Consider the following 24,233-nt stretch of genomic DNA (forward strand, 5'->3'; position numbering starts at 1 on the left):
AACTGCTGGTCATTACCTACCTGAGATATGTGTTCAGATGATTTCACAAAGGGTATTCAGATACACAAAGTGTCCCACTTTGGGGACCCTCTGTATTGGTGAGGTTTTTTTAACCAGGGAGGTGGGTGTTATATGCTCTTTATATCTTCTGCTGTGTCTTCAGTGTTACACACTGGATAAAAACGAATAGATAGATAAACATGCGCTTGATGAGGATTATATGTTACAGATTACGAATTTTCAGATTGTTATTTGACTGATGATGGGCAAGTAGTTAATTATGGTACTTTTAATTAAAAACTGGTAGGCCACTAACTTACTGGTAAGTTTCTGCTGGTAATCATTTGGTTTGAAAATATATTAATGTATTGCTGTGCCAATTGTTTCTTTCTGAAATTCCATGCAATCTTTTGTAAACATTTTGTTGCTTATTATAATAATTAATTGAGGATTACTTTATGGTGCCAAGTTGGCTGCACTGGATTTTAGACAATTTAGGATGACTGATACAGTGGTTTTTGTTTTTGAGCAAGGGACGTCATAGTCATTCCTTTTTCTTATTTATTTACTTTTTTTTTTATTATTAAATCAGAGCTGTGTACATTAATGTGATCATGGGGCACCATACACTGGTTTTATAGACCAATTTGACATATTTTCATCACACTGGTTAACATAGCCTTCCTGGCATTTTCTTAGTTATTGTGTTAAGACATTTATATTCGGGCGGTGCCTGTGGCTCAAGGAGTAGGGCGCCGGTCCCATATGCCGGAGGTGGCAGGTTCAAACCCAGCCCCGGCCAAAAAAAAAGACATTTATATTCTACATTTACTAAGTTTCACATGTACCCTTGTAGGATGCACCGTAGGTGTAATCCCACCAATCACCCTCCCTCCGCCCATCTTCCCCCCTCCCTCCCCTCCCTCTCCCCCTTCCCCCTATTCTTAGGTTGTAATTGGGTTATAGCTTTCATGTGAAAACCCTACATTAGTTTCATAGTAGGGCTGAGTACATTGGGTACTTTTTCTTCCATTCTTGAGATACTTTACTAAGAAGAATATGTTCCAGATCCATCCATGTAAACATGAAAGAGGTAAAGTCTCCATCTTTCTTTAAAGCTGCATAATATTCCATGGTGTACATATACCACCATTTATTAATCCATTTGTGGATCGATGGGCACTTGGGCTTTTTTCCATGACTTAGCAATTATGAATTGGGCTGCAATAAACATTCTGGTACAAATATCTTTGTTATAATGTGATTTTTGGTCTTCTGGGTATATATTTAGTAGAGGAATTGTAGGATCGAATGGCAGGTCTATTTTTAGATTTCTAAGTGTTCTCCAAACATCTTCCCAAAAGGAACATATTAATTTGCATTCCCACCAGCAGTGTAGAAGTGTTCCCTTTTCTCCACATCCACGCCAACATCTCTGGTCTTGGGATTTTGTGACATGGGCTAATCTTACTGGAGTTAGATGATATCTCAAAGTAGTCTGATTTGCATTTCTCTGATGATTAAGGATGATAAGCATTTTTTCATACGTCTGTAGGCTGTGCGCCTGTCTTCAGAGAAGTTTCTCTTCAAGTCCCTTGCCCAGCCTGCGATGGGATCACTTGTTCTTTTCTTGCTTATACGTTTGAGTTCTCTGTGGATTCTGGTTATTAAACCTTTGTCGGAGACATAACCTGCAAATATCTTCTCCCTTTCTGAGGGCTGTTTGCTTGCTTTACTTACTATGTTTTTGGCTGTGCAGAGGCTGTTTAGTTTGATCAGGTCCCAGTAGTGTATTTTTGAAGCTGCTTCAATTGCCTGGGGGGGGTCCTCCTCATAAAATACACGCCTAGGCCGATTCCTTCAAGAGTTCTCTCTGCACTCTCTTCTAGTATTTTTATTTATTTATTTATTTATTTTGTAGAGACAGAGTCTCACTTTTATGGCCCTCGGTAGAGTGCCATGGCCTCACACAGCTCACAGCAACCTCCAACTCCTGGGCTTAAGTGATTCTCTTGCCTCAGCCTCCCGAGTAGCTGGGACTACAGGTCTTCTAGTATTTTTATAGTTTCATGCCTTAAGTTTAAATCTTTAATCCAGTGAGAGTCTATCTTAGTTAATGGTGAAAGGTGTGGGTCCAGTTTCAGTCTTCTACAGGTTGCCAGCCAGTTCACCCAGCACCATTTGTTAAATAGGGAATCTTTTCCCCACTGAATGTTTTTAATTGGCTTGTCAAAGATCAAATAACAGTTAAGTAGCTGGGTTTATCTCCTGATTCTCTATTCTGTTCCATCCATCTGCCTCTCTGTTTTTGTGCCAGTACCATGCTGCTTTGATCACTATCGATTTATAGTATAGTCTGAGGTCCGGTAGCATGATTCCTTCTGCTATGTTTTTATTTCTGAGTAATGTCTTGGCTATTCGAGGTTTTTTTCTGATTCCATATAAAACGAAGTATTATTTTTTCAAGATCTTTAAAGTATGACAGTGGAGCTTTAATAGGGATTGCATTAAAATTGTATATTGCTTTGGGTAATATGGAAATTTTAACAATGTTGATTCTTCCCAGCCATGAGCATGGTATGCTTTTCCATTTGTTAACATTTTCAGCTATTTCTTTTCTTAGAGTTTCATAGTTCTCCTTATAGAGATCTTTCACGTCCTTTGTTAGATAAACTCCCAAGTATTTCACCTTCTTTGGCATGACTGTGAATGGAATAGAGTCCTTAACTGTTTTTTCAGCTTGACTATTGTTGGTATATATAAAGGCTACCGATTTATGAATGTTGATTTTTGTGACCTCAGACACTGCTATATTCCTTGATAACTTCTAAGAGTTTTGTAGTTGAATCCCTGGTGTTTTCCAGATATACAATCATATGATCTCTTCTGACTCTATGTGGATACCCTTGATTGCATTTTCTTGTCTAATTGTGATGGCTAAGACTTCCATTACAATGTTAAAAAGCAGTGGAGACAATGGGCAACCTTGCCTGGTTCCTGATCTGAGTGGAAATGATTTCAGTTTAACTCCATTCAATAGGATATTGGCTGTGGGTTTGCTGCAGATGGCCTCTATCTGTTTAAGAAATGTCCCTTCTATACCAATTTTCTTAAGTGTTCTGATCATGAAGGGATGCTGGATATTATCAAAAGTGTTTTCTACATCAATTGAGAGAATCATATGGCCTTTGTTTTTTAATTTGTTTATGTGCTGAATTATATTTATAGATTTACGTATATTGAACCAGCCTTGAGACCCTGGGATGAAACTGACTTAGTCATGATGTATAATTTGTTTGATGGTGTTGCTGGATTCTGTTTGTTAGGATCTTGTTGAATATTTTTGCATTTATATTCATTAGTGATATTGGTCTATAATTTTCTTTTCTTGTTGGGTCTTTTCCTGGTTTGGGGATCAGGGTGATGTTTGCGTCATAGAAGTGTTGGGTAGTCTTCCTTCTTTTTCTATATTTTGGAACAGGTTGAGTAATATAGGTACTAGTTCCTCTTTAAAGGTTTCGTAGAATTCTGACGTGAAGCCATCTGGTCCTGGGCTTTTCTTTTTAGAGAGATTTTGTATGGTTGATGCTATTTCAGAACTTGATATAGGCCTGTTCAACATTTCCACTTGATTCTGGCTAAGTCTTGGAAGGTGATATGCTTCCAAGTATCAGTTAATTTCCTTCAGATTTTCATATTTCTGAGAATAAAGTTTCTTGTACTATTCATTAAGGATTTTTTTTATTTCTGAGGAGTCTGTTATTTCATCTTTGTCATTTCTGATTGATGAAATTAGAGATTTTACTCTCTTTTTTTTCTGGTTAGCCAAAGGTTTATCTATTTTATTGACCTTTTCAGAAAACCAACTTTTTGATTTATTGATCTTTTGTATATTGCTTTTGTTTTCAATTTCATTTAATTCTGCTCTAATTTTGGTTATTTCTTTTCTTCTACTGGGTTTGGGGTTGGAATGTTCTTCCTTTTCCAGTTGCTTGAGATGTCCCATTAAGTTGTTAACTTCCTCTCTTTCTGTTCTCTTGAGGAAGGCTTGCAGTGCTATAAATTTCCCTCTTAGAACTGCCTTTGCAGTGTCCCAGAGGTTCTGATAGCTTGTGTCTTCATTGTCGTTGTGTTCTAAAAATTTGGCAGTTTCCTTGTTAATCTCATCTCTGACCCAGCTATCATTCAGCATAAGATTATTTAACTTCCATGTTTTTGTATGAGTATGCAGATTCCTGTTGTTACTGAGTTCCACTTTTATTCCATGGTGGTCCTAGAAGATGCAAGGAATAATTTCCATTCCTTTAAATTTACTGAGGTTAGACTTGTGACCTAAGATGTGATCGATTTTGGAGTATGTTCCGTGGGCTGATGAGAAGTATGTGTATTCAATTTTGTTGGGATGAAATGTTCTGTAGATGTCTGCTAAATCCAAATGTTGGATGGTTAGGTTTAAATCTAAAATTTCTTTGCTCAGCTTCTTATTGGAGGATCTATCCAACACTGCCAAAGGAGTGTTAAGATCTCTGACTATTACGGAGCTGGAGCAAATCAAGTTGCTCCTGTCTGTTAGAGTTTCTCTTATAAATTGAGGCACATTCTGGTTGGGTGCATAAATATTAATAATTGAAATCTCATCATATTGAGTATTACCCTTAATAAATATGAAGTTACCATTCTTATCCTTCCTTACTTTTGTTGGTTTAAAGCCTATTGTGTCTCCAAATAGAAGTGCAACACCTGCTTTTTCTGATTTCCATTTGCCTGAAATATGGACGACCATCCTTTCACCCTGAGTCTATATTTATCTTTTAAGATAAGATGTGACTCTTGTATGCAGCAAATATCTGGTCTGAGTTTTTGTATCCAGTCAGCCAACCTGTGCCTCTTTAGAGGATAGTTTAAGCCATTCACATTAATGGAGAATATAGATAAGTCTGGTAAAATTTTGGGTATCGAGTTTTTCAAAAGTCCAGTGGACATTTTTAATCCTTTCGCCACTGTGGAAGTTGGAGTTTGATCAAAAGTTTCTGAGTGAGTTTACTTTTATGGTAGAGGATTGGGCTGGTCATTATGGAGGATGGGTCTGAGAAGATCCTGAAGAGCTGGTTTGGTTATGGCAAATTTCTTCAACATGTGAATGTCATTAATTATTTGATTTCTCCATCATAAATGAAACTCAGTTTAGCTGGATACAGGATCTGGGGTTGAAAGTTACTTTGTTTTAGGAGATTAAAAGTCGATGATCACCCTCTTCTGGCTTGAAAAGTTTCAGCAGAGAGATCTGCAGTCATTCTAATTTTCTTCCTTTTGTAGGTAATGGTTTTCTTACATCTGGCTACTTTCAGAATTTTCTCCTTCATATTAACTTTAGTGAAGTTAATTATGATGTGCCTGGAGGATGTCTTTTTTGGGTTGAGTCGTGCTGGGGTTCTGAAACTGTCTGCTATCTGAATTTCAGAATCTCTTGGCATGTCTGGAAAATTCTCTTTAATAATTTCATGGAGAGGAGCCTCTGTGCCTTGCGAAGGCACTTCATCGGTTTCAGGGATTCCAATGATTCGGATATTGGCCTTCTTCGAATTATCCCGGAGCTCTCTGAGAGAGTGGTCCGTTTTTGCTCTCCATTCTCTTCCTCTTTGAGAGTTTGGGAGCGTTCAAAAGCTTTGTCTTCGATGTTAGAAATTCTTTCTTCTGCTTGCTCCACTGTGTTACTGAGGGATTCTACTGTATTTTTCAGATCTTTGAGGACTGCATATTCTTGCTTCAGTGTTTCAAAATCTTTGATGGTTTTTTCTTTAAATTCGTTGAATTCTTGAGACAACTTTTGAATTTCTCCTCGAATTTGTAATTCCAACTTTTGAATTGCTCCTCGAATTTCTAATTCCAAATTTTCCTCCATTCTATTAATGTTGTTTGCGATCCAAATTCTGAATTCGATTTCTGACATCTCTGCCAGCTGTTTATGAATAGGATCTTTAGTTACATCTGCCATGTCTTTCCTTGGCAGACATGGCAGATGTAACTGCCATGGAAAGGGGGTTGATCTACTCTGGTTATTCATGTTACCAGAGTTTTTCTGCTGATTCCACTCCCTGATTATTTTACACTGTTTGACTTTTCCCCTGGACCCTTGCCGAGGACCCGTATAATGCTATTGGCCTGGGAAACTGGAGATGTGTTTGGTGTGGTGGGACTAAGTGGCTCTGTCTTTTTTTCTGCTGGTCTCTGTCCGACCCTAGTGAAATAGTTACTCTGGGTTGAAGTCTCAGCTGTGGAGAAATACCAGCAGTTAAGTCACCCCGCCCCCGACAGGCAACAATTGGAAAAGGAAAATCAAACCTTCCTACAACCACACACTCAGGGCACCACTTGGATATTCCTCGTGTGATTGGCTGAGTTCAAAAGGTCCAAATCAGTAGTCTCAGTGGGACAGGTGCAAGAGTTTACAAGGTCTCTGGCAACTAGATAGCAGGGGTATGCTGACAACTGAAATATGACTTGCTCTGGTGCTCCGTGAGGTCAGTAGGACCCACCTAGCAAATCGATTAGTCTGGGAAAGTTGATGCACCTCTGTCACACCCAGTCACTGATAACCCCGCAGGGCTGTGACCTGTGACCCAGTTGCCTCCAATGAGCAGATATTCCAGGGGTTTGCACCTGCCTGAATCACAAGGAGATCTATGTCTCCTCAGCCAGACCACTGCTCTCTGCCTCTATCTGGTAGGGGGAGGTGAGGCCTGACAACACCCCCCCTCCTCAGGTGAGGCCTGACAACACCCCCCCTCCTCGGGGGCTTGATGGAGGCTGGGGGGTGTTCACTCAGTTCCAGCCCCGCACCTGATTGATGTTACTGACCGAACAGAACAGGTTTGTGGAATTTCTTTCTCTCCCAGCTAAATTCCTGTGCAGAAGAGAAGCTGTTTTGAGTTCACCAGTTCAGTGGTCTGGCTGAGGAGACATAGATTCACCAGTTCAGTGGTCTGGCTGAGGTCCTACTGACCTCACGGAGCACCAGAGCAAGTCATATTTCAGTTGTCAGCATACCCCTGCTATCTAGTTGCCAGAGACCTTGTAAACTCTTGCACCTGTCCCACTGAGACTATTGATTGGGACCTTTTGAACTCAGCCAATCACACGAGGAATATCCAATATCCTGTGCCTCAGGCCCTGTCTTTGCTGCTGCAGGTTTGTATTCGCAGCAGGGTTAGCTGTCACTTCTAGCCTCCTGCCCTCCTTTGTCTAGGCTGATGATCCCTTGGGGGCCGGGTGCATCTTAGGCTCAGTAAAGCGGTCCTCTGGGTCAGACCCACCCTGGGAGTCAGCTGGCACTGTGTGTGCATTTTCTAGTCTCTATGCTCCCACCCAGGCTGTTACCTCCTCAGGCAAATCCTTTACTCACGGGATCTGCGTTTCTGTCCCAGATCTGTTCTGCCGGTGGTTGCCACCTGAGAAGATTCCCAGCCTCCTCTGGTTGCCCAGAGAGACAGTGGGTGTGACTCCAGAATATCCAGGGGTGAGCCCTATTGTTGCCAGAAACGGCTGCTGCTCTGCGCCTCGGGGCACCGCCGCTCCCTTGTGGTTCCCTCTCAGCTGACCATCCTCTCTTCACTACCATGCTGCAGAATCAGCGCTGACCAGCTGCAGTCCAGGCCCTGTCCACATTCCTCGAGAAATCATCCAAGAATCTGGACTCCTTGGGGACAGGCCTCCAGACCTCAGAGGGAGAGTGGAGGGGAGTGTTGGGAGCTCGGAATTGCAGGTAGAGAATGTATACAGTTTTATACAGTTTTATGCCTGGCAGGAGAGCGCCATGGCACCTTAGTAGGGGAAATAGGTCCAGTTTTTAGAGGGTCTCTTCCATGGAGTATAATGGGAGGACTTTTGAACTCTGCCCGTTTGTTTATGGGGTACTCCGAGCTGTTCTCATGGGGGAGGGGACTCCCGTCCGGTTGGTGATGGATTTTGTACCTTTTATTTGTATTCTTGGGGTCGCAGCTCGCCTCAGCAGAGTTGATGTGCGTTCTTCAACTTTCTCTTGGCGCAGTTCTAATCTACCAGGTTACTTGCTAAATTTCTGTCCTTTAACTCTCCTTCTGGATGGGAGCCTCTGTGGAAAGCTGGGTTCAGCCAGCCATCTTGTCTCCTTCCCCCTTCTTATTTATTTTTGTTGCTAGTTTGTTTGGAAGTCCTGGGTGTGTTTATTTTTTTGTTATTTGTAGGTTGCAAGTTATGTTTCCTAAGATGAAGAATAAGCTACTTCAGTCTTAATTTGTACTTTGTGACTCACACTTGGGTCAGGGAGTGTTTTCATACTTTTCATGTGGGGATGCTTGTTCAGCCTGAGGGCTTGTGTATTTAGGTAAGGAGCGCTTCCTTCTGCTCAATCTTGAGCCACTGTGTTGTTTGCATAGCATTTCAAGTTCACCGGTACCTTTATTTTGGTCTTGCTCTCAGTCCTTCTAACTGTAACCATAATGTGCATCTCAAATTAGCAAGACTGCAGAGATTGGGGAGGTTCTTCTGCTCTCTGGAGCCCATTCATTCCATTTATAATACATTTTTTCACTTAGGTTTGTGGTAGGAAGCAAAATGTGCTTAACTTTTTTTGTCATTGGAAGAAAAAAGGCTGACTTCTAGAACACTAGCATGAGAAATGACATTTACTTTGAATAATCTCAGTAATAGCAGGGTAAGGTGGATGGGCAGTCTTTCTTGACTTGACAATTAGAAATTTGATGTATTGTTGACCAATATTTTTGATTGGAATTGGAAGGTTATATTAGAGAAAACATTTGCATAAGAAACACAAGGTTGTTTTGGGTTTGTTTTTTGCTAACTCCTGTGTAACCTAGAAGTCTTTGGTCTGGCTTGGCACCCATATCACAGTGGTTACAGTGCTGGCCACATACACCAAAGCTGGAGTGTTTGAACCTGGCCTGGGCCAGCTAAACAACAATGACAACTACAACAAAAAATAGCCTGGTGTAGTGGTGAGCACCTGTAATCCCTGTTACTCAGGAGGCTGAGGGAAGAGAATCGCTTAAGCCCAAGAGTTTGAGATGGCTATGAGCTATGATGCTGCTGCACTCTACCTAGGGCAAGATAGTGAGACTCTGTCTCAAAAAAAAAAAAAAAAAAAAAAAAGTCTTTGATCTTCTGTAAGATGATGCTTGGCAGTGACCTGAGGACTCAGGTGGCACTGCTTTTGTCACAGTTACATTTCTTCCATTTTAGCTTCTGAAGGATGATGAATTTTGACCAAATACGGGACTTTCAAAGACATTTGTCAATTTGTGAATCATTTGTGCCACTTTAAATTTAAGTGGCAGTGGATAAAGAATTTCATGTGAACATATTTTCTGAAGTTTGATCCATATTACAGTTTTTACTAGATGCTAGTTTTGTCTTATAAAATCTGTAAAAGGTTAGTTTATTTTACTTTATGCCGTAAAGCAGAGGTTGGCAAACTTCTTCTGTAAAAGTCCAAGATAAAAAATATTTTAGAGCCACAAGACGTCTGTTTCAATGACTCAGTTTTGCTGTTTGCATGAAAGCAGCCATGGATAGAACATTTAATTTTAAGAAATTCCAAATGTGTTTGATCTGATGTAGGAACTTTTCTTGAAATACTGGATTAGAGACTTTGTTAAATTGTAGTTAAGGTGCTGAATTTTCCTCACTACAGAGTAGCCCATAATACCTCATTAAGTAGGTTACTAGTGAGTAGATTTGGAATATGTGTAAAAATTGTCAGTGAAACGTGAAGCAGACACTAGTTTGCTCATTTTGTAGCCTGTTAGGAAGCTGAGGATCCTGTTTTGAGATTTCAGAACCCTATTCTGGAGGGAGCCTGTGCAGCTCTTGTCTTCTCTTACTCCAGGGCATCACCCTCAATTATGGAAGTGATGGCAGGAATGTGGGGAGAAGGAGGTCTGTGAGGCTGTGGGTCATGGGGAGTTGACTCACTGTTTGATATGTAAAGTGAGTGCCTATGGCCACCCTCACTGGACCAGTCTCTGAGAGGATAGAAACAAGCTATGGAGCAGCGTTTTTGGCAAACTATGTGAGGAAAGCAGATATTTTAATAGAAAACTATAATAAAAGTTTTACAGGGCATACATGTATTTATTTCACATTCTGTGATTTACTGAGTTAGTCCTCATTAGTGGGCTGGATCAGTGTGACTGATTTTCCTCTTGTTTCAGGCTCCAGTATGTCTTGGTGTGGCACTGTTACCAATTCCATCTTTATTTAAAATTTTGCTGTATTGTTTATTATGGCATTTTTGCATTAATTTTGATTTTTTAAAATAGTGAATTATAATACTAAAAATTTTTTTTGGCTACTGAGCATTTTGGCACCCTCCCCCACTTTAAATTTGCACCAGAGCCAAGTGCCTTGCTCTTCTCATTCTTACTGGTCCTGCTGTTCAGTACACTGGCTGTTATGGAAGGCGTGTTGGGTCGTGGACTCTTATCTCTGCAGAGAAATGTGTTCTTTCCAGCAGGTCAGCTTTTGCCTGGCTCACACTGACACACTGGCTTCCCTGAGGGTCCATATCCCCAAATCTGTGCCTGCCTCCCACTTGGGTTTGCAGCTCTCGTTCTCCGGCGGGCTCCTTGGTGTTTGCCTTGAGCTTACGCAGTTCAGAGGCCAGCCAAGGGCTCATTTTAGTGCTGCTCCTGTCCTGTCCCCTCCTTTCTGGGTTTCCTCTTCCCTTTGTTCACACTTTGGATTCCATGGTTTTGCTTCTCAGACCAGTTTTCCACAGGTGTCTGATGGAGGCAGCTGCATGCGCAGTGTGGTCACACCCTAATCTCCACATATTTGCCCTTTTTATCTCAAAAAAATGTTCTCTTCTTTTAAGGGGGCACTTCTCCCTGGTTTCTGCTTGCTTTTGGCTGCTTTCCAGTCCCCTTAAATGCTTCCTCTGTTTTGTTCAGAAGTTGTGATTCTTCTTGGCAGGAGGGTTAGTTCAAGGCAAATTATTCAGCTGTTGTTGCAGCTCATTCATTTTTAGACTTTTTTCCTAGAGTAAGCATTTAAGACTGTGTGTGTGTGTGTGTTAGTTATTTCACAAGATTGATTTCACAAGTTTTATTCAGTGTGTTCATTATTCAGTTCTAAATATTGCCCATACCCTGAACCCTATAAATGCATCAATGTAAAAAGTTATGATAAATTAAAAAAAATATTGCTCAGTTTTCCTTGTAATTTTTTTTTATTAAGTCATTTGTACATAAATCATAAATACATTCATGCCATTACGGGATTCAATGTGTTGATTATTTGTACAAATTGGAGTGCTTATATCCTACTAATCAACATAGCATTCACCTCATTTACCCAATTACAGCATTAAGACATTTGTGTTCTGCACCTGATAGATCCAATTTGTACGTGCAATGTGCTCTGTAAGTGGTCCCTCTACTAACCCTCTCTCTATCGAACCACCCCCTCCTGTTTGACCTGTTCTTGTAGAGGTGTACTTTTACTTTCCTAAGTGTCATTTGGAGTTTTAAAACTTACTTTAAAAAATTGCTTTTTATCTTAATTGTATGGTGGATCAGAGAATCAGCTTTATGTATCAAGCACTGTAAGGGATGTTTTAAAAATCTGCCATTATTGTGGCCTAGTTAGCCTTTTCTTGTGGTTTTGTCAGTTTGTGTCTTTATGTAATTTTGTAGCTACACATATGTATCATTAGGTACATACAAATTGAGAATGATATTTTCCTGATGAACATAGCCTTACATTTTTAATTTGTTTACTTTTAAAAATGCTTTTCCCCTGGCTCGGCACCCATAGCACAGTGGTTATGGCATTGGCCACATACACTGAGGCTGGCAGGTTCGAATGCAGCCCAGGCTAACTAAGCAACAATGACAACTGCAACAGAAAAATAGCTAGCGCTTTGGTGGGTGCCTGTAGTTTTGGGAGGCTGAGGCAAGAGAATCTCTTAAACCCAAGAGTTTGAGGTTGCTGTGAGCTGTGATGCCACTCTACTCTATCTAGGGCGACATAGTGAGACTGTGTCTCAAAAAAAAAAAAAAAAAAGCTTTTCCCTTAAAGTATTTTCTTTTTTATTAATGTGGCTGTTTCAGCCTTCTCTTGCTTCTTTTTTTGGTTGACATTTGCTTGGTACATCTTTGCTGATTCTTTTACTTGCATCCTTTCTGTGATCTTCTGTTTCAGGTATTTTTCTTTTAAAGAGCGTATTGTTGCATTGTTTTTCATACAGTCTGACAATCTACGTAATCTATGAATCTATGCCTTTTAATAGGAATGTTCTGTCCATTAACATTTGCAATTAGTGAACTACTTGGATTTATTTTTTCCGTCATGGTTTGTTGTTTATTTATTTATTTATTTTTTTGCAGTTTTTGGCTGGGACTGGGTTTGAACCCGCCACCTCTGGCATATGGGACCAGCACCCTACTCCTTTCAGCCATAGGCACTGCCCGTGGTTTGTTGTTTATTATGATTTCTCTGAGTTCTCTTTCTAGTTAGTCCTCCATTCCTCCTTTTCTTCCTTTCTTTTTATTCCTTCCTCGCTCTCCTTTCCTCCTCTTGAATTAACTGAGATATTTTCTGAGTTCATTTTTTTCTTCTAGTGTCTCAAGTTATTTTCATTTCTGTTTTTCATTGATGAGCCTCATCAAAGCTTTGTGGTATTTGGGATATACTTGAAAATAATTAAAGTCTTTCCCTCCTCTAGAACAGTGGGAGGATCATAATTTAATAGAATGTTTTAATACCCATGTCCTGGGTGGCATGCATTCACGGGCTATATCTTAGCTCTGTTGAAAAATTTCAAAAATTCCATATATTAGACATTTAAATTACTGCTTTTACCACCAGTATTTACTTCTCTGTGTCCACATCTCCCTTTACTTGCTATTTCTCTTTGTATCTCAGAACATTATTCTGAGATCATTTTCCTTTTTTATGAAGTCTGTCCTTCAAATTCTTTTAGTTCAGGTTTGTTTGTGGTAAAATCTCTGAGGGTTTTCTTTGACAGTAGTTTTAGTTTACCTTCTTGGTTGAAAGTATTTTTTACTGGGTTTACGATTATAGGTTTATTATTATGCTCTTTCTATACTTGGAAGACAAAATTTCCTTGTCTTGTGATTTCACTTTTGTTATTGAGAGCCCAGCCTTCAGTGTAAATACTCTTTTGTAGGTAATACGTTTTTTCTCTCTGGCTGCTTACAGAATCTTTCTTTTTTTGTCTTTGGTTTTCTACAGTTTGTGTTCTGTGTAGATTTATATTTATTTTTATTTGTCTTTGAGGTTTTTTTTGCCTTCTGAATTTGAGGATTTATATTTACTTATTTCCGTAAAAGTCTCAGCCATTACATTTTTGAAATAATTTTTTCTCTTCATTCTTTCTATTCTTTATTATGGAACCATAATTGGAAGAATGTTGCACTTTTCCTCACTTTAGCCTCCATGTATATTAACCTCTCTTTTACCTATTGTTATTTTTTGCTCTGGTTTCTTTAGTTCTGTTTCTATTTAGTATTTCTCTTTTCCCATGTACCTAATTATTCTTGAGTTTTGTGTTGTGATTATTATAGTTTTTGTTTTTGTAAATTCTACCTTTTTTGTGTGTGCGAGACATTCTTACAAAAGACATGGGTAGAGTGCCTTGGCATTATAGCTCACAGCAACCTCAAACTCCTGGGCTCAATCGATCCTCTTGTCTAGGCCTCCTTAGTAGCTGGGACTACAGGCACCCACCATAAGACCTGGCTAATTATTCTACTTTTAGTAGAGATGGGGTCTTGCTCTTGCTCAGGCTGGTCTCGAACTCCTGAGCTCAAGTAATCTACCAGCCTTAGCCTCCCAGAGTACTAGGATTACAGGTATGAGCCAGTGCGCCTGGCCTTTACTGCTATTTTTGAATTGAATTGCTTAATTATTCTGTATTATGATTTTTATTATGAATTCACTTTGTTAAGATGCTGTTGGTGGGGATTCTTTGAAGAACAGGTTGAAGGCCGTTTCCTTTAATGTTCAGGAAGCTGGGGGAGCTCCTCTCCGATTACTGGCTTGGAGATTTTTTCAGTTCTGCTAAAATGTGAATTCATGCTCAGGTCAAAGGTTTATTCTTTTCTGTTTATCTGCAGGGTTTGCGATTTGAATGCCTGTGTATGTCTGCCTGAGGGTTTTCCTCTGTCCCTCTGTATGAGTCCTCTGTAATTGCAGTCCTGGGCTTCTGAAATCTCCTATCTTCTTGCACTTATCTCCTAGAATTTGTGCTGTCACTTCCTTCCTGATTAGAGATTTTTTTTCTTTCATTTCTTGCAAGCTCATTAATTATTTTAAAAGCGTTGTGTAATATCTGAATAGCCTTTTTTATTGCTTTGCTGTGTGAAGTGTTTGGGTTCTCTGCAGTATTTTTAGGTATCATGGTCCTGTAGCTTCCAACTTTCAGTAGACTCTACATTGCCAGTTGCAGTTCAGTTCCTGAAAGAGCTTGTCACATCCTATTTTCTCAGTAAACAGCTTTTGTTGTTTGGGATGGCAGAAGCTGTAGTGTTTGTTCTTCATCTCTCATGTTGCATGTTTAGCAGTCTTTATCTGTTAACTGACCTGGCTACTCAGATTCATGTTTAATGTTCATTGAATAAAAAGATATCATTAGATTTTAGGTGGATGAATTTGAACTTTAAGAGTACAGTACACTCATGGATTGAGGATTACCTGTAATGTTGGATTGGTAATAAAGGGGATGAGTCAGTAAATATGGTTTGTGAGGTTTCCCGTGGAACCTCTCTGCATTCGTGTCTGTTGATCACACATATATGAGCCTATAAATGGTAGTATTATGTGATATCATTGCTAAAGTGTCCCATTTCCCTGAGACAAATATTCCTTCCTTCTATTCACTATACTTATTGTGGGGTTGGACATCTGAAATGTAAGGAAGCCTCTAGATACAGTGAGGTCTTCTTCACTAGGAGATGCGTTCAGGGTGAAGTGCAGCGTGGATGGAGCCATGTCTCAACACCACTTTGTTTTGCACTCCAGGCTGATGCTGATGTCCCTGTACAATGTGAGCATCAATTTGAAAGGCTTGAAATACATCAGCGAGAGTCCAGGATTCATCCCTTTGCTGTGGTGGCTTTTGAGTGGTAAGTGGGGTTATTTGTGCAACTCCTCATACAGTTCATATAGGAGTTCCCTCCAATCCATGGGGAATACATTCGAAGATGCTCAGTGGATGCCTGAAATTGCAGATGGTACCAAACCCTATATAGCCTGTTTCTTCCTATACATAAATACCTATGATAAAGTTTAATTTATAATTAGGCACAGTAAGAGATTGACAACAATAATCAACAGTAACACAGCAATGACAATAATTTCTCTTTGGGACCATTATTAAGTAAAATAAAGGTGACTTGAAATACGGCAACAGTTGATGTGACAACCTGGACAGCTGCTAAGTGATTAGCAGGTGCTCAGCATGTACACTGCAGACATGCTGGACAAAGGGATGATGCACAGTCTTGTAGGACGGGGTAGACAGCTTGAGATTTTATCACACTACTCACAGAATGGTGTGCAATTTAAAACTGACGAATTGTTTACTTCTAGAATTTTCCATTTAATATTTCCAGACAGTGGTTGACTATGTGTAACTGAAACCATGGAAGGCAAAACCACAAATAAGGGGGCGCTACGGTATATCTTCTCCTCTGTAGCTAGGGGGCAGATTTTAAAGTATTAGAAAGTGGCTCAGCACCTGTAGCTCAGCGCTTGAGCCACATACACTGAGGCTGGAGGGTTGGAACCCAGCCCAGGGCTGCTAAACAACCATGACAACTACAACAAAAAAATAGCCGGATGTTGTGGCGTGTGCCTATAGTCCCAGCTACTTGGGAGCCTGAGGCAAGAGAATTCCTTAAGCCCAAGAGTTTGAGATTTCTGCGAGCTGTGACGCCAGGGCACTCTACCAAGGGCAACATAGTGAGACTCTGTCTCAAAAAAAAAAAAAAGGTATTAGAAAGTAACACTGATCATCTCAAGTTTTTTTTTTTTAAAGATTTCAAATTATATGGGCAACGCCTGTGGCTCAGTGAGTAGGGTGCTGGCCCCATATACCGAGGGTTGCAGGTTCAAACCTGGCCCCGAGGCTGAGGCAAGAGAATCGCCTAAGCCCAAGAGCTGGAGGTTGTTGTGAGCTGTGATGCCATGACACTCTACCAAGGGCGATAAAGTGAGACTCTGTCTCTACAAAAAAAACAAAAACAAAAAACAGAAAAAAAAAGATTTCAAATTATAGAAAATTCACTGGTATGGTACATTGTTTCTAGTTCTTTTTCTGAAGTGTTGCTTTTATTTGGTTGTGATTTATTGGTGATCTTACAACACAAAGAAAAATTGTCTTATGAAATAGCTAGTGAACAGCATCAGCCTGTCCCATTCTCTGTGTGGGGTACATGGGTCTAAATATCAGAAAAAGGAGAAGTTCCATTGATAAAAAATCTGGGTAAGAAGAAATTAGAGAGAGACTGCCACACTGAAGGGAGATGCACGTGGCATGCAGAGGGCCCATGTTTCAAAATTTTCTTTAAAATAAAAAGCTCTTTTTACTGCTCCCCTTTCCTCTTTGGACTTATCACTTATTTTACCTAAGGTTTTGTCTAAATTTCATTACAAGTGTTAATGCTGTATATTTAATGAGCACATATTTTACTAAAGCATGCAAAAATACTGACTTTCCTTGCTTTTTCATAGTTCAGATCTCTATTTTTGAGCTTCAGTTCTACTTTGTGCTGAATGTTTGTTTTTTAAAATAACTTTATTAAGGTGTAATTTACATACAATAAACTGATAAGTTTTGATATAAATATCCCTCCGTAAAGGCCCTAACACAGTCAAGAGAATGAATGAGTAAACCTACTACCCTTTTGTGGCCTCTTCTTTCTGTCTCTCTGCTTTCCAGAGAGCCACTCCCCTCCTCTCTGCATGGTACTGCAGTTTTCTTTTTCTTCAATTTTATATAAATGGAATAGTACAGTTTATATTTTTTTTTGCCTAGCATCTTTCACTCAGCATTATTATGTGGAGATCCATCTGTATTGTGTGTATTAATAGTTTATTATTTTTTATTGCTAACTAGTATTGCATCGTGTGGATATACCACAGTTGGTATATCTACTCTGCTGCTGACGGACATTTGGGCTGTCTTTAGTTGGCTTTGAGCCAGTATGAGTAGAGGTGCTGTGAGCATTCTTGTACAAGTCTTTTTGAGGATGTGTGCTTTCACTTCTCTTGGGTAAATACCTACAAGTGGAATGGCTGGGTCATTAGGTATATGTTAATTTTTATGCAACTGCAACACTTTTCCACAGCGGTTGTACAATTTTACATTCTCCTGACAGTGTACTAGTGTTGGAGCTGCTGTACACCCTCACCCATACTGGGCACAGTCATTCTTTTTAATTTGGACTTTCTAATAGGGATGTGGTGGTGCCTTGCTGTGGTTTGAATCTGCATTTCTGTTATGATTACTGATGTTGAGCATCTTTTCATGTGCTTATTTGCCATCCATATATCTGAAAGGGAGGGGCACACGACAGGCAGAGATCTCATAGACCACCAAGGCTTGTACGAAAGGTCTTTATTGGTGACGGGGGGGGGGGGGGAGGGGATTTGCAGGACAACACCAAGAAGGAGTGAGGAAAGAAAGAGAGAGGGGGGAGAAAAGAGAGAGAGAGGAAAGGGCGGGGGGGGAGAGAGAGAGAGAGGGAGGGAGAGAGGTAGAGAGAGAGGAGAGAGAGGGGGGAGAGAGAGAGCACACGTGCGAGAGAGAGCTATATAAGTTCGGTTAGGGGAAGTCTTAGAATGGTGATGGGAGGGTAGAATAGCCAATAAGGAGTTACTGCCCTGGCCGGAAGAGGCATTAGGGGCAGGCCATAAGTTGGGAGGGGCTTTTCTGGGGCAATTACCTAACATTCCTCCCTTCTTGATTTATTAAAAATAGGGGGTTGGCCTTGGGATAAGGGGCGTAGAGTTCTCTCTTCTGTAGTTTCTTCCTGCTGAGAGGGGCTGGTAGTTTCAATTGGCCAACTAGAGGATGATTATGATTTTTTTGTTGGGAGGATGTGAGTTTTTCCTTTCAGACTGTTCTTTTAGCAGTGGTTGTTTAGGAAAATCTTGTGGTTTGGAGTAGCATATTCCATTTACGAACAGTTTGTCTTGTTGTAGGTTTGGAGTACTAATTAAGTACCTGTTGAGATAACTTTGAGAATTGAGTTTGAATACAATGAGTTATTGAGTAGGAAATGTTAGCTGTTCCTGTGTCTATGTTAGTCATGATTCCCACCGCTGCCAGTAAGGGAAATATGGCAACTTGGGCAGCCCGTTTCATACACATTGTTAGATAGAGAGAAAGAGGAGGCAATAGAATGGATTTATTTTCTGTAATAATTTTAAAATTAGGTAGTAACATAACTATGGAACAGAGATTCTGAATGTGGATGAGGGAATTGGGTATAATTTTTTTTGCAGAGAAATTGGAAGGAAGGATGGCACTTTCTGTGTAACTTCTTTTTTTGGTTTGAAAGGGAAAGTGACTATTTTAGAGCACTTTGATGGGTTTAGGCCCGATAGGGGAGTGGTGCCGGTAAAGTTGAAGTAAAGAGGGTATGACTGGATGACTTGATTGAGTGAGGGTATAAAAGGTTTAGTTTCATGTGTGTAAGTTGTTAAATTAAGAGATGTGGGGTCTGAAAGGCTGAGAGATAAAATGTTAGGAATTATGACTGGGGCGGTTTGAAGTTTAGTGTGTAAGAGACCTTGAAGATTTAATCTAATTTAGTGGCCCAGTTTATATTTAGGGTGATGTTTTAAAAGAGAGTATGTTTGTAAAATGGAATTACAGGTTAGATTAAGATTTAGTTGGGGTGTGAGGGTGGAGAGAATGAAATTTCGGATTTGATTTTGGCTAATTTCTTCTTTTAAAATTTGAGAATGAGTTTTAATGATTTTGGTAATACCTGTTAAAGAAGGGGGGATAAATTTTTGTTTTAATACTGTTATGGTGAGTTTGTGAAAGTATGGCCAAGGGCGTGGAAAAGTAGTTGTTGATAGTTGTATATAGGAGTTGGTGATCTTCCCAGGGGGCTATGGATTCATAGCCTTAATAGGCACATCCTTTTCTATGTTTTGAGTTAGGATTTTGAGTACTGTAAGTATATATTTGGAGGGTGTAGTTTAGATAATAATGTTTGTCTAAAGAGACTCAGGTATATGAATTACCTTTAAATTTACATAAGGTGACATTAAATAATATATTAGAGTGATTTGATTTTTTAATTAATGTTTTGTTAATAGAGGTGTGATATGATTTTTAGGTGTTAGACTGCCAGTTGATGTGTAATTTTTATGTTTTTTCTCAGTGGCCAGAGAGGGAGAGAAGTTGAGGGTTTTGTAATTGAGACTCATAAGTATTAGGAGAGGTTATTAGGAATAAAAAAATTATGAGAGGCATTTTAGGAAGGTAAGAGAATACTTTATGAATATGGAGTAAAGGGATAGAGAATATTTTGTTTTTGTGATTCGTATGGTAGAGTAATTGTGATTGGATTAATCTTAAAGAGTAATATTAGGAGTATAGTTATTATTACTATGAAGATGTCTATTGGTGAGTATTAAGGGAGGTGATGATTGAAATTTTATGAGATGTATCTTTTAGAGTGTTGGGACCTCACATGGAGGATGAATTTTGGTTTTCTGGACCTCTGAAATCTAAGTGAGTTTAAGCTTTAGGGGGCTTGTTTATTGAGTTGAGTATGTGGGAAGATTTTTAGGTGTTGTCTGTTGACCTGTAGTAATAGTTGGATTAAGGAAAGGCTTAGTGTGAGATATATGAAATTATCCAGGAAATGAGGCTAATTTTATTGCAGTGGGTGTTGATAAAATTACTCCATGAGGTCCTTGCCATTTTGGCTCAAGTGGTTTTTTGGGATGATTAGGAGGAGCTACTAGAACTTGATCTCCTGGGTGAAAGGAGGTAGGTAATGAAGGTGTTGGGATAGGAAGAAGTGTGTCTGTTTGTTTCTATAAAAGGGATCAGATATACAGAAAAAGAGAGGATAAGATGGAGGGAGATAATGGGCTATGATAGTGTAAGTCTTGGAGGAAGAATGGGTCTGCTAAACATTAATTCAAAAGGAGAGAGATTGGAGGGGTTTTTTTTGGAAGGGAATATAGGCGTGGAAGTGCCAGGGAAGGAAGAGTGATTCAGTTTAAGTGAAGTTTAAGGGAAAGTTTGGTTAATATAGATTTTAGGGATCTGTTAGACCTTTCAGCCTTCCCTGAAGATTTAAGATGTAAATGAATATGGAAATGTCAGGGGATACCTAAGGCTTTGGTTAAGGTTTGAGAAATGGTAGAGGTGAATTCACGTTCATTGTCGGACTGTAAAGAATAGGGGATTCCAAAGCCGGGAATAATGTCTTGGAGTATGATAGAGGCAACAGTGGTAGTCCTTTTGTTTGTAGTAGGAAAGGCTTTTATCTAACCTGAGAAGGTATTTATTAATACTAAGAGGTATTTATAATGTTTGATTTTAGGTATGTGTGTGAAATCAAGTTGCCGGTCTGTTTCAGGAAAAAAGTCTCCTAGCCTGGTGAGTTGGGAAGTGTGGGCAGTGAGACTTTGTTTGTGGGTCAGAGCACTGGTAGATTTCATAGGATGGTGTAAGTTGATTCAGAAACTCTGAATCTATTTGTGAGAGAGGAAAGAAAGTTTTAAGAAATTGTAGTAAAGTTTGAGAGTTGGGGTGAAGTAACTTGTGGAGATAGATGAGGAGGTCATGAGTGGGAGGTTGATTTGTTTCTTCTACTGTAGCAGTGACAGGAGTAGAAATAAGTAGGAGGTGAGGAGGTGTCAGGAGATGATGGTTGGAGAGCAGCCGTACACGCTGCACAGTCGGCTCGGTTATTACCCTTTGATAAAGGTGAGTGGTTAGATTGATGTGAACGGTAATGAACAATGCTTATAGTCTTAGGTAATTTAGAAGCTTTTAGTAGTTTGATAATAAAGTGAGAGTTAAGAGGTCTTTCTTGTATGTTGGAGAGGTAAGGGGGAAGAGTGTCTAGTGTTTAAAGGTAATCATGAGTGGGTGACGAGTCAGAGGGAGTAGGTAAGAGGGATGTAGGATTTAGTGTGGATATGTGTTAAAAGATAATGATGGGTCAGGTAAGAGAGGTTTGAAGGTTAAGAATGCGGCATGGTGGGAGGGTTTGAAGATTTTTGTATGTCAAAAGATCAGATAGAGAATGAGGGGATAAGACAATAGTAGGGGAACCAAAAGTGAGTTTCTTGGATTCTTGTATTAGAGTAACTGTGGCTGCCAATGTCTTGAGATAAGGGGTTCAACTTTGAACAGTGTGATCTGTTTTGAGAGATAAGTATTTGGAGTAAAGGTGGGGCCTAGTTGATGGTTAAGTACGTCAAGAGAAAATATATGTTTTTTTGTAATATAAAGGAGGAAGTGGTGAGAAAGATCAGGAAGGTGGAGGGCTGGAGCTTTTAATAAAGCACACTGTAGAGATTAAAAGAAGTGGAATTGGAGGTTAGGAGAGGCTTATGAGGGTTATTTCTAGTAGTATTATATAAAGGAGCAGTTAAGAGAGAAAAGTTGGGAATCCATGCTCTGAGGTATCCAGCTAATCCTAAAAAGGAGAGTTCTTGTTTTGTGGTGGGTAGAGGAAAGTTGTGAAGAAGGCTTTTTTTTTTTTTAATCTGTGGTAATAGTTTTGAAGTTTGGGGATAAAAGGATATTAAGGTACGTGATTTTCTGTTGGAATAATTGAACTTTTGAGGGAGAGATCTGATATCTCCTATTTGCAAGGAAATTAAGGAGGGAATAGATGTTTTGTTTAGAGTCATGTAAGGTGGGATTATAGAGTAGGTGGTTATCAACATACTGAATTAAGATTGAAGGAGAGGGATTATAGGATTGGAGGTCTTGTGCTAATGTTTGGCCAAATAAGTGGGGGCTGTTATGAAATCCCTGGGGGAGTATAGTTTAAGAAAGTTGGGAAGAAATTCAACTTACTTTTGGAGATTTTGTATAATAGGTCGGAGTTCCAGGATACTAGATTGGGAAGTAGATATTGAGTTGAGAAGGAAAAATAGAGGGGTCTTTTAGTTTAATAAGAATTGGAGAGTAGGAGGCAATTGAGGGGGTTTTAGTATCCTAAATTTTAGGATTTACTTGCTCTGGTGGATTGGGCTAGGGTGACGAGTCTTTTATAGCTTGGGAAAGGACAAGGCAGAGTGAGGTAGAGGGAGATGGGTCAGCATTTATCAATTTAAGATCAAAAGTTAGGGTGGTACTTAATTTGGAAAGTATGTCACATTCCAGAAGGGGAACTGGAAGGTAATATTAAAAGGAATGTATAAATGAGAAATTGTCAATTATGCAGCGTAAAAAGGAGTTTGATGTAGACGGTGGGAAAAACCCTTTACTCCGACAATAGAGGTGGGCGACAGGGAGGTAGGACCGCAGAACTCTTTAAGAACTGAGATGCTAGTTTCTGTGTTTAATAGAAAGGTGATCATCCTACCTGCCACCATCAGGGTTACTCTTGGCTCTGTAGAGATAATCTTCATTGGGTGAGAGAAGCCAGGGTCCTTTTAGTCTTTAGAAGAGGCAACTCCCAAGTTTGCTTGTAAATGCTGTAGATTGGCTGGCCCTATGTCCTCTCTGAGCCAAGGGGCAGTCAGCCTTCCAGTGACACTTTTTTTTTTTTTTTTTTTGCAGAGAGGGAATGGCCGTGGCAGAGGTTTGGGACTGGGGCAACGTATTTATTACCCAGTGGCCTTTTCCATCGCATTTGTAGTATGATTCAGGTGGTTGAGTCATGAAGCTGTCTTTTGTTCCTGATGACTTAGGTAGATTAGGAATGATGGCCTTAGAAATACTGCAATGTTTTGAGCTAGTATTTGATAATTTTGGGTTTGAGATTTTTTATTTTTCTTTCGGAAAATATCTCGTCCCGTGTAAACTTTAAAGGCTGTGTTTAAAATGACAGCCTGGGGTGTCAGGGGTCCGTGCTCCAAGTGCTTTAGCTTAAGTTTCATGTCGGAGTAACTTTGGTTAAAGGAATAAGTTATGAGAACATTTTTCCCATCTATTGTTTCAGGATTTAAGTTAGTATATTTAATAAAAGCCTCGGTAAGGCGTTGGAGGAAAACTGAAGGATTTTTATACTTATCTTGTATGATTTCCTGTAATTTATTATAATTGATAATCTTTTGGCGGAAGCTTTAAGTCCTCAAAGAAAGGAGGTAATCAAAATGTTTCTATTTTTTCTTAGTATTATTATTATAATTCTAATTTGGTTGGGAGTTGGGGACTGTAGTGTCACCTGTAGGATGCTTATTGTTTGATATGTGAAATTGATTTGCTGCCTCTTTTGTCCTTTCCCACACTTGTTTGCACTTTTTAGAGGTTAGGGTATTGGTTAAAATAATAAAAACATTATGCCAGGTAAGTTGATAGGATATAGTAATACATTGTTATATGGTGGTACTGTAGGATTATTATATGGAGGAGCTGAGGGGAGAAAGGAGTAAGGAAGTCCGGAAGAGTTTCTTGGAGCAGTCGAAAGTGGACTGAGAGACCATATGGAAGAACTGAGTGCCAGTTGGAGGGGAGGAGTTAGGAGACCAGCTCAGACTGGTTGACAGGGAAGTAGGAGAGACAGAGGGTGGAGGCACTGTGTGGTTGAGGGAGGAGTCAAATATGGCAGGCGGAATAAAAATTACTCCCGATTAGGAACCAATGGCTGCTCGTCTGCATGGCGGAGGTTTATTTGCCGGGTCAAATACGTTTGGTTTAGGGAGATAGAGTAGGAGAGCCCTTTGTTATGAGAGTGTTGGAATTATTGGAACATAAATTAGGCTTGGTTTTAAGATATAAGAAGTTCTGAACGTGGAGGACCTCGCTCCATTTGCCAAGGTGCTTACAATAGTTATAAGAAGTTTTGAATTAAAGAAAAATTAAATAAAGTAGCTAAACCTGGGTAGAGGGTTTCTTAATTCTACCAGGTGGCATAAGGAGCACCCCAGGGGGAGTTAGGTGGGCTAGAATGGCTTGCACTCATGGCGATTCAGCCCAGAAATAAAGCATGAGTAGAATCATGTGAGGACCAGGACAAAGAATGAACGTCTTCGTTACTTTGTTGCTGGCCAAGAAAACG

At 39.7% G+C, this 24,233-nt stretch overlaps 1 protein-coding gene across 3 annotated transcripts in view; it reads left to right on the forward strand.

The window, feature by feature from the left end:
• The window catches only part of HSF2BP (heat shock transcription factor 2 binding protein), a 157,116-nt gene that overhangs the window by 74,354 nt on the left and 58,529 nt on the right, over nt 1-24,233 (forward strand). For all 3 annotated transcript variants that reach the window (XM_053565014.1, XM_053565013.1, XM_053565015.1), the window contains one exon: nt 15,040-15,143. In XM_053565014.1, the coding sequence (XP_053420989.1) occupies nt 15,040-15,143 (104 nt within the window). The remainder of the gene's footprint in view (nt 1-15,039; nt 15,144-24,233) is intronic.

This window comes from Nycticebus coucang, chromosome 16 (assembly GCF_027406575.1).
Source record: "Nycticebus coucang isolate mNycCou1 chromosome 16, mNycCou1.pri, whole genome shotgun sequence".
NCBI classification, from domain to species: Eukaryota; Metazoa; Chordata; class Mammalia; order Primates; family Lorisidae; genus Nycticebus; species Nycticebus coucang.